The 14,332-nt window shown below is 42.4% G+C and overlaps 2 protein-coding genes across 6 annotated transcripts; one reads left to right on the top strand and one right to left on the bottom strand.

Annotated features, from left to right (window-relative positions):
• Window positions 1-467: 467 nt before the first annotated feature.
• LOC120678939 (F-box/FBD/LRR-repeat protein At1g13570-like) lies at window positions 468-4,904 on the bottom strand. 2 transcript variants are annotated; one of them, XM_039960399.1, is made up of 5 exons: window positions 4,058-4,904; window positions 2,838-2,929; window positions 1,419-2,261; window positions 1,176-1,334; window positions 468-1,079 (listed from the first exon to the last, which is right to left on the bottom strand). In XM_039960399.1, the coding sequence occupies exons 1-5, from the start codon at window positions 4,173-4,175 to the stop codon at window positions 669-671; spliced, it is 1,623 nt and encodes a 540-aa protein (XP_039816333.1). In that variant the 5' UTR covers window positions 4,176-4,904; the 3' UTR covers window positions 468-668. The 2 variants fall into 2 exon arrangements, with proteins under 2 accessions (XP_039816333.1, XP_039816334.1); XM_039960400.1 differs by having other exon boundaries at window positions 4,103-4,904.
• A 459-nt stretch (window positions 4,905-5,363) lies between these two features.
• LOC120678651 (mediator of RNA polymerase II transcription subunit 25-like) lies at window positions 5,364-14,006 on the top strand. 4 transcript variants are annotated; one of them, XM_039959909.1, is made up of 15 exons: window positions 5,364-5,598; window positions 6,496-6,526; window positions 6,627-6,690; window positions 7,084-7,214; window positions 8,147-8,359; window positions 8,469-8,534; window positions 9,212-9,422; window positions 10,517-10,584; window positions 10,668-11,498; window positions 11,611-11,664; window positions 12,054-12,082; window positions 12,430-12,498; window positions 12,599-12,683; window positions 12,904-12,961; window positions 13,071-14,006. In XM_039959909.1, the coding sequence occupies exons 1-15, from the start codon at window positions 5,495-5,497 to the stop codon at window positions 13,748-13,750; spliced, it is 2,694 nt and encodes an 897-aa protein (XP_039815843.1). In that variant the 5' UTR covers window positions 5,364-5,494; the 3' UTR covers window positions 13,751-14,006. The 4 variants fall into 4 exon arrangements, with proteins under 4 accessions (XP_039815843.1, XP_039815844.1, XP_039815845.1 ...); XM_039959910.1 differs by having other exon boundaries at window positions 12,904-12,990; window positions 13,071-13,409; XM_039959911.1 differs by lacking the exon at window positions 12,904-12,961 and having other exon boundaries at window positions 13,071-13,409.
• The last annotated feature ends 326 nt before the right edge of the window (window positions 14,007-14,332 follow it).

Here is a 14,332-nt window from a genome sequence, read left to right as displayed (position 1 = left end):
AACGCACGGATCGGAAGGGAAGCAGGCGTTGCAGGGGCCGCGGCTGAATTTATGAGGGCATGCAAGGGGGCGCCATGGTGAAGTCATAGCGCAGCGGACACCGGAGATGATAATTAGACAAGAAATTTAACCACACATGGATCCATGATATATACTGTAGATAGCAAGGGACGCACGGATGAAAAAATGCATAATCGGTCCCACCCGTGAGGTATGTGTTATTTTAGTATTATTATTTATTTTTATTTATTTATTTTAATATTAGAGAAATGGAGATTAGGTAGAGATAAGCGTGGGAAGCGCTGTTGCTAGCAGCCACAAGAGCAGCCTTCCTGCTTATTTTTGTAGTTGCATGTAGAAGAAACTGCTGACTGCTGAGAGAGTTGCAAACAGGGCCAAAGGACCTTGATTTGATGCACAGGCAATTGCTAAAGATGCTCTAACGCACTTGAATTGTTGCAGACACATAGAAACGACAAGATTGAAATATTCTAATACCTTCAGAAACAAAGTACACGAATGTAAAATCACAGTCACAACCAAAATTAGCAGTATGAAAACATATACAGTAATGTATATGTTTTTATTGGACCCGACCCTCACGAGCACCAAAAAGGAAGAGTCAACCTAAAAACAAAGCTGGAAACAAATACAACGTTATAGGATAACTACGGTACCTTATGACACTGGCTGCAAGGCCCCCTAACATTTAACTGAACTGCAGGGGGTACTCTTCCTATGATGTATATACTGACAACCCTGAGAGCTTCATGTGCTTCCAATATCATCTCCCTTGAAATCAGACCGCATCCACTGTATTTTTGGACACAACGCCTCCCACAATCGCCATGCTCAACCACTGTACCCTGATCAAACTGATCAAATATGGTGTCCAATGTAAGGCTTTCAAGGGATGTTGCATTCTCGAGAATATGACAAGTGAGCTCAACCATGCTCTTTGCAGAGCAGAAGCCAATGATCTGCACCTTCCTAAGCCTGCTATGCTTGTGTGCAGGAATCGACCCCACATGCAAGGCATTCCCAAAAACTGAATCATGCTTCATGTCATTCTGCTTTACCTGCACAGGATAAGATTAATGTCACTTAAGATTAACCACAGATATAAAAGCTTTTTTTTTCTAAAAAAAGATGGAATTGCATGAAGAACAACTTACACTCAGGATGAAAGTCTCCAAGGTAGGTGAAGCATCCAGAAACGAAACCAAAGACAGATAGTCATAGTCTGGGCAAAAAGCCTTAGAAAAACCAGTAAGATGAATCCTTAAGTACTTCAGATTGAGAAACTTGTCAGCTGCCATAGGTGTATTAACGATCTGCGTTAAGATACATCAGGTTACTAATACTTCAGGGCATGACTATACGCCATAACACTGGTAATCTGAAGTTTTAGAGTATACCTCATTAACCGAAGTTACTGTAAGAGTTTCAAGATTTGGCGCAGCAGAAGGAAGCTCGGTAATAGCATAAAGAAGAGAGTTAGGCCTATAAGCAAGTTGAATATCTAGATTCTTCACATGTGAAGATTCTCCAAGCGAGAGGCGTACTGGGCCACCAAAAAATCTAAAAGTGAAGAGGTTTGGAGCTTTGCTCTCTATAACTTGTAGCATGTAGCACTCAGACACCACAAGGAAGCTGAGCCGCTCTAGCCACAATGGTATTTTCAGGAAGATTAGCCGATCGCAACATTTGAGTTCCAACTTCTCCAAAGCAAAACAATTGGAAACAAGAGACCCTAACTCATCACCTGTAATACGCACTTGATACAAATGCAGCTTTGTCAAGCTTCTCAAGCAAACAAATCCAACTGGGGGATGGAAGGCACACTCGGTGAGGCGGATGTATTTAATTGAGTTTCCACACCCACCAAATAAAAGCGAGCACGGGAAGCTGTATTTTTTCTTGTAATTTGGAGGCAGAAAAAGTGTGACTTCTTCAATCCCAGGTGTGATAGCAATCTGAAGCCAACGATTAAGTTGACAAGCATCAACTTCACAATAATAAGGGAAAGAAAGCCTAAGTGTCTTCACGCCGATGCCTGAGTGATTTGTAAGAATTTGGTCAACTGTCATGATTAAACGCCTTGCTATATAATCCTTTCCACTTGCATTTTGTTTCAGTGTTTCCTTAGTGAAATTTAGATAGGGGTAGCATCTCCAAGAACGTAAAAATGTGTGAGATATGCTGGCAGATTGAGCAGCATCTTGTAGTGACATTAGGGAAAGTATACGGCACCAGATATCCTGCAAAAGCATGAAAGAATAGTGTAACAGTGAAGTTGTAAAGGCAACATATTTTTTCAGTCTTTAAGCAACGGGATTACATGGGCATACTATCCCAGGCTCCAAGGTTATCTCTCCATGTTTGCACAAATGTGCAGCATCACAATGATACACAGTGGCAGAGGGCAGGGATGGCTGACAGAGGCAATGGCCACCTATGACTGAGTTCTTGACTGAAACAAATCCTTGCTAATTAAGTTGTTAGATGAAGCAGCAGTTTATTTGAAACAGTCTGCTTCAGGTTACAGAAGGACAATATTTCGCCATATGTTTCATCTTTTGCCTTCATCTTTTCTATAGGGGGGCTATGTTTATGCAGGCTGTGTATTTCAAATAGCATTTTCTGTAATGTTTTCATCTTTCTATAGCTAGAGGAGGCTAGAGCTTAGCCTTCATTGTCACAGCAGCAACAAAGTAAATACTAGAAGATCTGTTCACAATTTTTTACGTAGCTAGTATAGTCCCATCATTTAGAGCAACCATAGAGATGTTTTACTTGTAATATAAGCTTTTCATTATCAACATGTTATGACATACCTCAGGAAGGTTTGGCCCCAAATATGTGGATCTTTCACCACCTTCTTGGCAGAGCAAGTCCTTCTGTGGTACTAGAGTAATAGTAGATCCATCTGCAGCACACCATGCATGGTAATCAGACAGATATTAAGGTGCTGTTTGGTAGCCTTGCTCAGTACTATTTCGCCTTGACCATCGAGGATAGCCAATGAACTTGTGCATTTGGTAGCTTTGCTGATGCATCTCGGTGTTCGTGCGAGCAAGCTTTGTCTAGAATCTGGCGGAGACGTTTTAGCTCGCCGGGATGGGCAAGGATATCAGGGCTTGTGCCAGCGACGCGAGGCAACCCACGCCCGAGCACCAAACATGCCCTAACTTTAGCAACGCAAGCATATGGATGGAAGCAGAACAATCCAGTTTGTTTCTACCACAAAATTGTTGCAAACAAATCCCTCCAATCGCTAATATAGGACGTCCAGATTAAAAAAATAACTGCAGTACAAAATATATGTCCAGACATCATATATAAATATGTAATCAGGAGGAGGTAGTAATAAAATATATCTAATAAAAAAGTTGTTTTGATTCAAGAAAAAAACTACATAGGTCATAAACATTTGGAGTAAGCCCATTTTTGACCTTTGAACTATCATGAGACTCTCCTCTTAATCCTTGAACTCCAATACCAAATAACTTTAACGCATGGTAACGGTTTCACCACGTATGATACTGTTAGCTCGCCTTGATACTGTTAGTTCGCCTTGATTGTGAAGTATTTTCAGGCACCTGTATAATATCCTGTGTGCCTAAAAAAGAGCGCTCATACACTGTGCGGCGCTGTAGACAGAGAGGGTGGTAGTTGGAACAGTGGATGGGCGTCCTGGTGAGCCCAGCCTAACATCGTGAATAGTAATGACAGATCTAAAAACCGTGACATTTTATAGTGGTGTGTATCTGATTAACCCAAAAAAGAGCATGGCTCTAAGTCCTAGAAAAAAGGGGCAACCTTGGTGTTTCGTTGCTTAGTATAGATCAATGTAGATGTAAAGTTTGGTTCTCCCTCGAAAGGACAGATTACCCCATGAAGTAATGTGAGTAAACATGAACCGCTATAAAAGGCTAATCTTTTTCTACGAGGAAGCGCATACCTAGGGCAATGGAGCAATACTACGCAAAGCAGACACAATAGATTTCAAAGAGAAGAATAACAGAGAGGTCGAGGGGACTAGGAGACGACTTACTGCGAGGTTGGGTTCGCCGGCGGCTCCACCGCTTCTGCTTGAGCGTGAGAGCTTGGGTTCGCCGGCGGCTCCACCGCTTCTGCTTGAGCATGAGGTGATTTAGCGACAGCATCCCCATGACACAACTGCCTCGGTCTGCGTGGGCGCGGCGAGTCTTTGTGTGCTTGTGTCTCCTCTAATCTACCCTACCCAATCCTTTAGATCTCTCAATTCCTAGTCTCTTCTATTCTCGTCTCTCTAAATCTCTCAATTCCGCGTCGCCTGCGCTCTCGGTTTCGACTCGAACTCGAGCTGCCAAGGGCGTAAATCGAGGTCGCGTCACCCGCGGGTACGCCCGCGAACCCGCCGCGAACCTTGGAGATCAGGCCGGCGGACGGCGGATGCGGGTCACTGGGGCTCGAGCCGTCGGACGCCGGCACTCCCTGCTCGCCTCCTCCTGGGGCGCCGGCACTCCCTGCTTGCCTCCTCCAGGGGGCCTGGGGGGCGAGCGCGCGCCCGAGCCGGAGCGGACTGGCGGCGGCAGCTTGGAGGAGCGGACGCCGGCGAGCGGGCTGGCGGCGGCGGCTTGGAGGAGCGGACGCCGGCGAGCGGGCTGGCGGCGGCGGCTTGGAGGAGCGGGCTGGCTTGCAGCGGCGGCGGCGGGGGTCAGGGTCGGGCCGTCGGGGTCTCGGCGAGTGCCCGAGCGGGACCCGTTAGAGGGAGGGCTGGCGGTGCCGCCGCTTGGAGGAGCGGGCTGGCGGCGGCGGCTTGGAGGAGCGCTGCTGCGCTGGCGCGGGCTGGCTAGCGGCGGCGGCGGGGGACGGGAGCAGGGGCGGCGGCTGTGAAAGGGAGGCAGGGAGGGGAACGGGGAGGGGGATGGAAGGAATGAATGGAACCCTATCACAAGTGATTATATAGTTGTATATGGAGTCCACGTGTCAGTTAATTTTGTGGGTTCGTGGGTAAACAGGTATGGGTACAATTTTTTTAAATCCGCAAAATTTTACCTGTCGGGTTCAAATATAAACCCGCACCCGTACCTGTGGGTACAAATTCAAACCCAAATTCTAGCCCTAGCGGGTTTTTACCCGCAGGCACGCGGTAATTTGTACCCGTTGCCATCCATAAGCGGAAGGTAATAAGTAATACTCTATGGAAATCAGTGGGTGCGTGTTACATACGGAAATCAGTGGGTTCGTGGTCAACACGCACGGCCTTTTACGCGGAGGGGAAAAAAACCGAGCCCACAGGAGGTGAATGGGCTTCGGGACTTGATCGATAGGCCTTTGGGCTTGGGCCCTCTATAATAAATCCAAACCCGTGTTGTTTGAGGCGGAGACGGAGACAACGGCGACGAAGAGGAGAATCGCGAACTGATTTGGGGGTAAGCCAAGCGGGCGGGGAGGTTGGATTAGCTAGAGTTCTGGGAGGGAGTGGGTTCGCCGCAGAGGGCGGCAGATGGCGGCCGTGGAGAGGCAGCTGGTGGTTGCCGTCGAGGGGACGGCGGCGATGGGGCCCTATTGGTCCACCATTGTGGCGGACTACGTCGAGAAGATCGTGCGGTATGCCCCTTTTCTGTCCTGTCCTGTTCTGTTCTGTTCCCGGCATAGCTCATGCTTCAGACTCTAGTGCGCGAGACAAGCGGGGAGGCTTGGATGCGGAGGTGCTTGTGGGGAAATTTCTTGTTGCCTCTTTGCTAGGGTTCAGGGGGGAGGGCCAGTCGCCCAGAGTGTTCGCCGTCTCTATCGCTGGATCATATCGTGGGAACCTGTGAGGACTATTTTAAGCTTTTGGGGAAATTCTAAAACAAATTAAGCTTCCAGAGATTGGGGTTGGATTGTTTGATGATTCCTGATTTGGTTTGTTGATCATTGCTTGTCGGAAAGGAGGGAATGATCTCTTTTGCTAGTGTTTAATAAATAAATTAATACGCTGGAGCACCGAGTTACTAACTGGCGATCAGACAGACCAAGTGACTATTAGGATTTAGGAGCTAGGTGGAAGGGTGTTACCTACCACTAGCAGGTTGTTGGCTTTGCAAACCATTTTTTGGAACTTCCCTTGTGGAGTTATCATCTATTTTATTTATCTGTAGTACCCATGCCTTCAATCTTCTGTCTTGTCACAACTATACACAATTTTTTTTAAAAAATAATAATCTGATTGGCATACCAAAAATCTTGGTCAGTTTTTTGAACAGTGTTAGCATAAACGCTAAACATTCGGTCACCCTTTGTTTAGCGAATAGTCAGACTACATGGCTGATTATATGGGCTAAAAACAGATTAAATGTGATGATATAGATTAAATGGCCGGCACGACGAACACAGTTGACTAGTGAGTAGCGTTTAAACAACATGTCATAATTCATTTTTCACACGACTCTGCTATGTGATTTTTACTTTTTTTGACTTATTTGTGGAGTGACTTATTTGTGGAGGAAATTCAAATATGTGCAGGAACTTCTGTGCAAGTGAACTGCCAGGGCAGGTAATTCTGTCCTAATGATTTGTTAATTGTATGTGTTCTCAGTTTGTGTATGCTATTCCAAGAATTGTGTCAATGTATAACTTGTTCTTCATGTGTGCAGAAGCTTGCAGGAGCACCACCTGAGCTTGCCTTAGTTGTTTTTCATACCCATGGACCTTACAGTGGTATGCCTATATTTCGTCCATGTCCATCACCATGTCAGCTAATTTACACTATCAAACAAGTACTACATCTGTCCCAAAAAGAATGCAATTCTAATTTTGGCCTAAGTCAAACTATCATAGGTTTGGCCAAAATTATAGATAATAATAGTATTACAATTTATGGCACCAAGAATGTATAATATGAAAATATGTTTCATGATGAATTGAATTATACTTATTTGGCACCATAAATATCCTGGACCCTACACAAGCGGGAGCTCATGCACTGGGGCTGCCCCTTTTTTTATATATAAACTTGGTCAAAAATTATAATTGTTTGACTTAGGATGAAGCTAGGATCACATTCTTTTTGGGATGGAGGTAGTAAGTTATTAACATCATTTTCCAATGCAGCTTTTGGTGTGCAGCGCAGTGGATGGACGAAAGATACCGATGCTTTCCTATCATGGTTGTCGGGAATATCATTCAGTGGTGGAGGATTTAGCGAAGCTTCTACTTGTGAAGGTCTCGCTGAAGCACTGACGGTATTGACATGTTGACGCTGTTTAAAATTTTGTTGCAAATGATGAGTTCCTCGTGGCCAAAAATTAGCAGTTAGGAACTTTTCTTTCACCCTTTATAAGATCTCAACATTGTGTATCTTCCAAGTTGTGTTGTTAAGAGAGAATGATGCCTGCAGTTAGCACAATATGCTTTCTTTTGCCATTGTTGCCTATGATTCCATTGCCTTGTTTTGTTGTTAACCAGTTCTCTATGAATAAAGATGTTTTATAGTTCCACTTGACGACAAACATCGATTCGTAGCTCTCCTTGCAGGTGTTTTTTTTCTAATATTGTTGTTTAATTACTTTTGTAGTTGGGAATAATATTGCACACGAATGATGATTATTTCAAATATAGGCCACAATATGATTTGCACAGGCTATTATTTGACTGAGAAAGTTTGAATATTGTGTTCACACTGTTTTGAATCCTGGACAGTTTAGTAAATGCCTTGATCAAAACACTGCCTTTCTTTTCTTAGTGTATATAGGCACCGTTCTTTTCGGTGGTGTATCTGTTTTCCGCTAAAACTGGTTTGCTACGGATGCCTCTAGACATTTGATTCTTTAAATGAATGGAGCAGATTGCTTTTGATCCTACCTGCCGTAGCTGACCGCAGACAGTGCTACTCAAAATAACGGAGCCATAGTATGGATCAGTAATAATTAGTTATTACTATTACTGGTAATATATTTGCATTACCCAGAGATAAGAATGGAGTGAAATAAGCATGATAGTCTGCTGCATTTTTTGGAGGGCATCATGCCATTTTGTTCGCAGGGATGAAACTTACGTGATGAAATCTTTGGTTACACAGCATTGATCTTTCTTTCGTTGGAACATTAAATTAGCTCCTGTCCAATGTCCACAATTTTATTGATGTCATAATGGTCATTTTCTTATGTGCAACTAGATACTTCAAGGCAGTCCTAATACAACAACCCAAAGTCATCAAAACCATGAAGCACAAAAGCATTGCATACTTGTCACGGCAAGTAATCCATATCCTTTGCCTACACCTGTCTATCGTCTTCCTACTCAAAGCACTGATCACAAAGAGAACATTGAGTCATCAAAAGAACCTTCTATTGCTGATGCTGAGACTGTTGCGAAATCATTTGCTCAGGTGCTGCACAAGTTCTGCCATAGCTTGTTATTATTTATTTCCTGTATCTCAAATTCTCAGTGGAATGCCAGTAACATTTGGTTTATTTTATTTAATATTTTGGATGCAGTGCTCTGTCTCATTGTCAGTGATATCTCCAAAACAGGTTCCGACATTAAAGGCTATATATAATGCGGTAATTTTGTCACTTGTGTTGGACTTGAACCTTCGTCTATTCCCTTTCTCTGATTCTTTTAGTTCTTTCATTAATCTATTGATGTACTGTACGAACTTTTGACTGCATGGATTCTTGGATGTCAAATAAAAAGAACCAAGGAGTACATTCAAGTAATAAAAACATACTTTTAGAGTACGATACGTCGATATCACTCACTTTAATGTACTTTCAATCTGACTTCTCATTTTAACTTCATGGATGTGGGAGTGGTTAATACATTGATTTTTGGAAAAAAAAATATGTCTATGCCCACATCTGTGCACAAGTACTTATAGTCCCCTGATAATGTCTTTGGTGAAAAATGGTCTCAAAAACTGAATGAAATTGATTATCAAGTCTAGACTAAGCTTTTGTGACGTTTATATTACAGCGGAGGAGGCATTAAATTCATTGCTCCCTCCGGTCATTAATATATGATGTTTTTTAGTTCTAAATTACACTAAAAATATAATATATTAATGACTGGAGGGAGTAGTATACTAGCTAAAATTGTAAGTTATGACCTTTCACCAACTCTGATTTTCCTAGTTGACATTGACTATTCCTTTAAACTTATGTGATACAATTGGACCTTGTAAGGCCTTCAACAATTGTGATGAGCATGGACATGATCCTTACTCCATATTCTGCTACAGGGCAAGCGAAATCCTCGAGCTGCTGATCCATCAGTCGATCATGCAAAAAACCCACACTTCCTTGTTCTTCTATCTGAGAATTTCATGGAGGCGCGGACTGCTCTAAGTCGTCCTTTACATGGGAACATGGCCCCAAATCAAACCATAACGAAGATGGACACTGCACCTGCAGTTACAATGTCAGGACCAACTTCAAATGCCAATTCCTCAGGTTGAAAAGATGTTAATGTTAGGCATACTTTTTTCAATAAGTTATGTTTTTGGTTCTTCCCCTTATAGAAAGGAAATGTTGTTGATGTGATATCTGTGCGCAGAAGGGATGTTGGGAAAGTTTTATAAAAGAGGTTTAGGTATTTTCACCTAGTTTAGTGAGAATTGGTTTAACGAATACTAGTTTCAATTTGACTGAGGAAAAATTACCCAAGTGAATTTATTCTTGATGTGTCAATTTGGCCGGCATTCCTAACATATGGCAGAAAAAGTAATAATGAATATGGCCGACTATTTTGCAGCAGACAAGGGTTTTGAATATGCTATTACATGATCTAGTTTTGTGTAAAGAGTACCTTTGTTGTGCAAAAGGCTCAAAGGATTGTGCTTGTGATGCTTTATACTAGTGAGAACACATAAAAAATTGGATCACATTTGGCGCTGATATAGTGTGATTTCTTGTTGCACAGTGAAATCTACCTTCAGTTTGGTGAGTTGAAATATGTTTTATCCTGTAATTGCAAAAATGAATACACTAAACATAGAAGTTGATCACTATATTTCTAGCAGTTTGTATCACTGGAATATATTTCTGTCAGTTTGGGCAAATGTTTTGCTCAAGCACCATTATAGGACAGAGATGGTCACATATCCTAAAGGTGTTAACTGGCAATACTTGTGTTTCGTTCTGAGATGTCGATCTTTTTTTAAATCAGTCACATCTGAATTGCATATAGGTAGTAGTTGTTTGAAGGAGTTTGTCATAATTAACATGAGATTGATATATTGTGAGGCTTACACACATTAATTTAATGTATATGTACTGATATGTAAATGTACTACTACTGTGCATATGAATTCTTGTTAAGTGGCTGCATTATTTGTTCCATAGAGTAATTTTTTAGTATTATAAGTTGCTATGTGCCATAAAACACTGTTAGTCATATTTGTCAGTTTCAGGAGTTCATTTGTAATCTTCTTATAGAAATGGAATTATGATGAGTTGATCCACCTAATATTGCGATTTGCTTTTGCCTGTTAATCCATGTTATTGCATACCTTGACATGATGGCTAATTCCATCAAATATTTCCAGTGAATGGACCAATGATTGGCCGTCAATCAGTTGGAGTTGGAGGCATTTCTACTGCAACTATTAAAGTGGTAAGCTATACAGTTATTGGAACCTCTTTGTTTGTTTCTTCATTCTAATAAAATAATAATACATTCGAATTTTATTTTGTTAGGAACCAGCAACCGTACCGCCGATGGTTTCTGCACCTACTTTCTCACACATAACACCTATTTCAAATGTGGCTTCGCAAGGAATATCAGCATTGCAAACCTCATCACCATCTCATATTTCACAAGAAGCAGATGTTGCAAATGATAGTGTGCAAGAGCACAAACCTATAATAAACCCTGTTCAACAGCCGGTTCGGCCTGGTGGTCATGGCAGCCTCCTCAACAATCTGTCACAGGTTCGGCTGATGAACTCAACTTCTCTAACAAGAGGAGCTACCTCGATGGGACTGCCTAACATAGGGACAACACCAATACAAGTCCACATATCGAACATGATATCAAGTGGCATGACATCGACACCCTCTGTCATCTCCTCTATGTCTGGACCTGGACAACCTATTGCTGCTCAACAGATGGTACAGAGCACGGGTCTTGGTTCATTTGGCTCAAACACTTCTACTGTATCAGGCAATTCAAACGTAGCCGTATCATCCTCTCTGCCTAACATCCAAAGCAGCATGGGCATGGGTCAATCAGTGCAACCTGTGGCACAAGGAGGCTTGATGGCTGGATCACAATTAGGACAAGGTGGAATTGGTGCAAACCAAAATGTGATGGGTGGCCAAGGTGGAATTGGTGCAAACCAAAATGTGATGGGTGGCCTTGGGTCTACTGCTATCTCTTCAGCACCTGCAATGATGCCGACACCGGGGATGGCCCAGCAGACTGGAGTCAATTCCCTAGGTGTGACTAACAATTCAGCCATGAATATGCCTATTGGGCAGCATCCCAATGGCCAACAGGCACCACCAAAGTATGTCAAAATCTGGGAGGTAAAATCCTTGCGCCCGCACCCCACCCACCCACTCCCCCCACACACAAACAAAACTGCAAATTCTGTAACATTGATAAATTATTTATGTTTGCTGTCTATCTATATTTCAGGGGACCTTATCTGGACAGAGGCAAGGACAGCCTGTATTTATTTGTAAACTTGAAGTAAGTCTCTATTTGCATTATTGAACTCCCAAAAATTGTACATTATTTGTAAAAATTATTAAACCTTCCAGTAGTTTTTTTAATCTGCAGTATTACTAGCTGAATGAATTACTCCTGAGATATGGTGACACTTCTATGCTCATTCAGTTAACTCTTGTGTTGTCTTGACCCATTTTCTTGCTAAGCTCATTGATATAGAGTACTACCTCCGATTTGGAATACTTGACGCCGACCAATTCAGATTTACACAATTCAGCATCATTTTTGTAAAAAATGGAGGAATTTGTTTAGATAAACTCCTGAATCTATAACATGGTTGCTTAAACTTGGTGTAAAAAAATTAGCTCTTTTTTCTTGTTGATATTTCTCACCCTTTCTCTGTCTGACAGGGTTATAGGAGCGGAATAGCGTCCGAAACGTAAGTGTTTGAATTATTGCAATAATCCTTGTATTTTCTTGAATCTCTATTTCATTAGTGTTTTCTGTTGATTACTATCACGGATCAGGAGTTATTGTTCTTAGTTGATGTCATTGTTGTCCTCGTCTGAAAAGAAATGAGTTGCACTAGAATTGTTCTTTTTTGGGTCTTTATATTCTATTGATGCTTATGCCATGTACAATTTGCTTGATGTGTTCTATGGGTATAATAAAGATCAATCTTTTTCTCCAATGTAACCCATTGTTGCTACTTTCAAATTGTGCTTCAAATCGTGCATGCTTCCTGACTAACTAGGAGACTGAAAGCCCTACCTTCTATGTATGCAGACTTCTAGCAGACTGGCCAGAAACTATGCAGATTGTTCGCCTCATAGTACAAGAGCATATGAACAACAAGTTTGTTTCTGAACTTAATTCTTTCCGATGTCGATTTATCTAATTGTCACATTTTCTTGTAATATGCCATGAGTGACACATTTCTGTGGTCATTCTGCAGACAATATGTTGGCAAGGCAGACTTTCTAGTATTCCGGACTTTAAATCAGCATGGGTTTCTTGGACAACTACAAGAAAAGAAGCTGGTCAGTGCCTGGTTCTAATCTTTTAGTATGTTTGTGATTCTGCTGTGGTTCATCTACTGTTGTCTCAAAGACTTTGTTTTCTGGCAGTTATTGTGTGGCTGGTTCTAATCTTTTAGTACCTTTGTGATTCTGCTGCGGTTCATCTCCTGCCGTCTTGAAAGACTTAGTTTTCTGGCAGTTATTGTGTACAGTTCTAATCCCAATTGGTCCTCAATTTCAGTGTGCTGTGATACAGTTAACATCGCAAACTCTGCTGCTATCAATGTCTGACAAAGCAGGTCGACTGATTGGCATGCTCTTCCCTGGAGTAATCTTGATTGTAGTTAAAAATATATATACTTCAACATAATTATCTGCATTTGCTGAAAGATTGCCTTTTTTGTCCAGGACATGGTGGTGTTCAAACCTCAGGTATCAACTCAGCAACCACCAATGCAGCAGCAACAGCTACAGCAACAACAACAACAGTTACAGCAGCAGCTGCTGCAACAGCAACACATGCATATGCAGCAGCAAGGCCTTCCACTTCAGCAGCAGCAGTTGCCACTCTAGCAACAGCAGCAGCAGCAGATGCAGCCGATGCAACAACAGCAGTCGCAAATGCAGCAGATTCAACAACAGTAGTCGCAGATGCAGCCAATGCAACAACAGCAGACACAGATGCAGCAGCAGCAGCCGCAGATGCAACCGATGCAACATCACCAGCAGCAGCCTCAGCAGATGCAACCAATGCAACACCAGCAGCCGCAGCAGATGCAACCGATGCAACACCAGCAGCAGCAGATGCCACTCCAGCAACATATGCAGCAAATGCAGCATCAGCAGTAACAGATGCAGCCCCAGCAGCAGCCCCAGATGGTGGGCACAGGAATGGGGCAGCAGTTCATGCAGGGCCACAATCAGGCAGTGCAGATGATGCAAGGGAAGATTGCGCCGCAGGGGCCAGGCAGCATGCCTGGGGGAGGCTTCCTATCTTGAAACATCTCTTGTCAGCAGGGCATCAGATGACTAAAGGGTTTACACTGGCCCTGATGGTTGAGATGTTTCCTGGTGTCACCTTTAACTGACAATTTTAGAAAGTAGTCACTTGTGTAGTGGCACGTGATGGATAAGAGTTTATGCGGCAACACTATGTCAAGTAGTCAATACTACTATTGTACTGTAGCTAACCATGAGTACCTGACTGTAAGTGTAGTTTATACATGCACTTTTCATGACATGTTAACACTGAGTTGATGACAAACTGACGCATAATCTTGTGTGCAAACTCAAGATATATATCAGTAAAAACTAGTCTTTGCAAGACGATCATTTCATTGCAAAGACTGATTCTACTGTTCCAAAATATCGATTGTTGCAAAACAAAATTGAAAGGTCTGTGAAATACAAAAATTTTCATTGGCATATATCTTATATGCTAAACATGCACATAATTCAACTATTTTTGGCAGAAGTTTTCAAGTTCATTTTTTTGAATCCTATATACGGGCTATGTTTTCGTTGTTTTGGGGCACAAGGAGCATTTACAATCATACGTCCTTGCTGCCCACAAATAGGAATACACAGAACTATGCGTGTGTGCGCACACGAGTTGGTTGAGTAACGCTTGCTACAACGATCAACAACGCTGAGTATATTCATTAAATTCA

The sequence above is a fragment of the Panicum virgatum genome, chromosome 6N, assembly GCF_016808335.1.
Source record: "Panicum virgatum strain AP13 chromosome 6N, P.virgatum_v5, whole genome shotgun sequence".
Lineage (NCBI taxonomy): Eukaryota > Viridiplantae > Streptophyta > Magnoliopsida > Poales > Poaceae > Panicum > Panicum virgatum.
The sequence above is the reverse complement of the archived record's forward strand: the minus strand, read 5'-3'. Positions and strand labels throughout refer to the sequence as shown.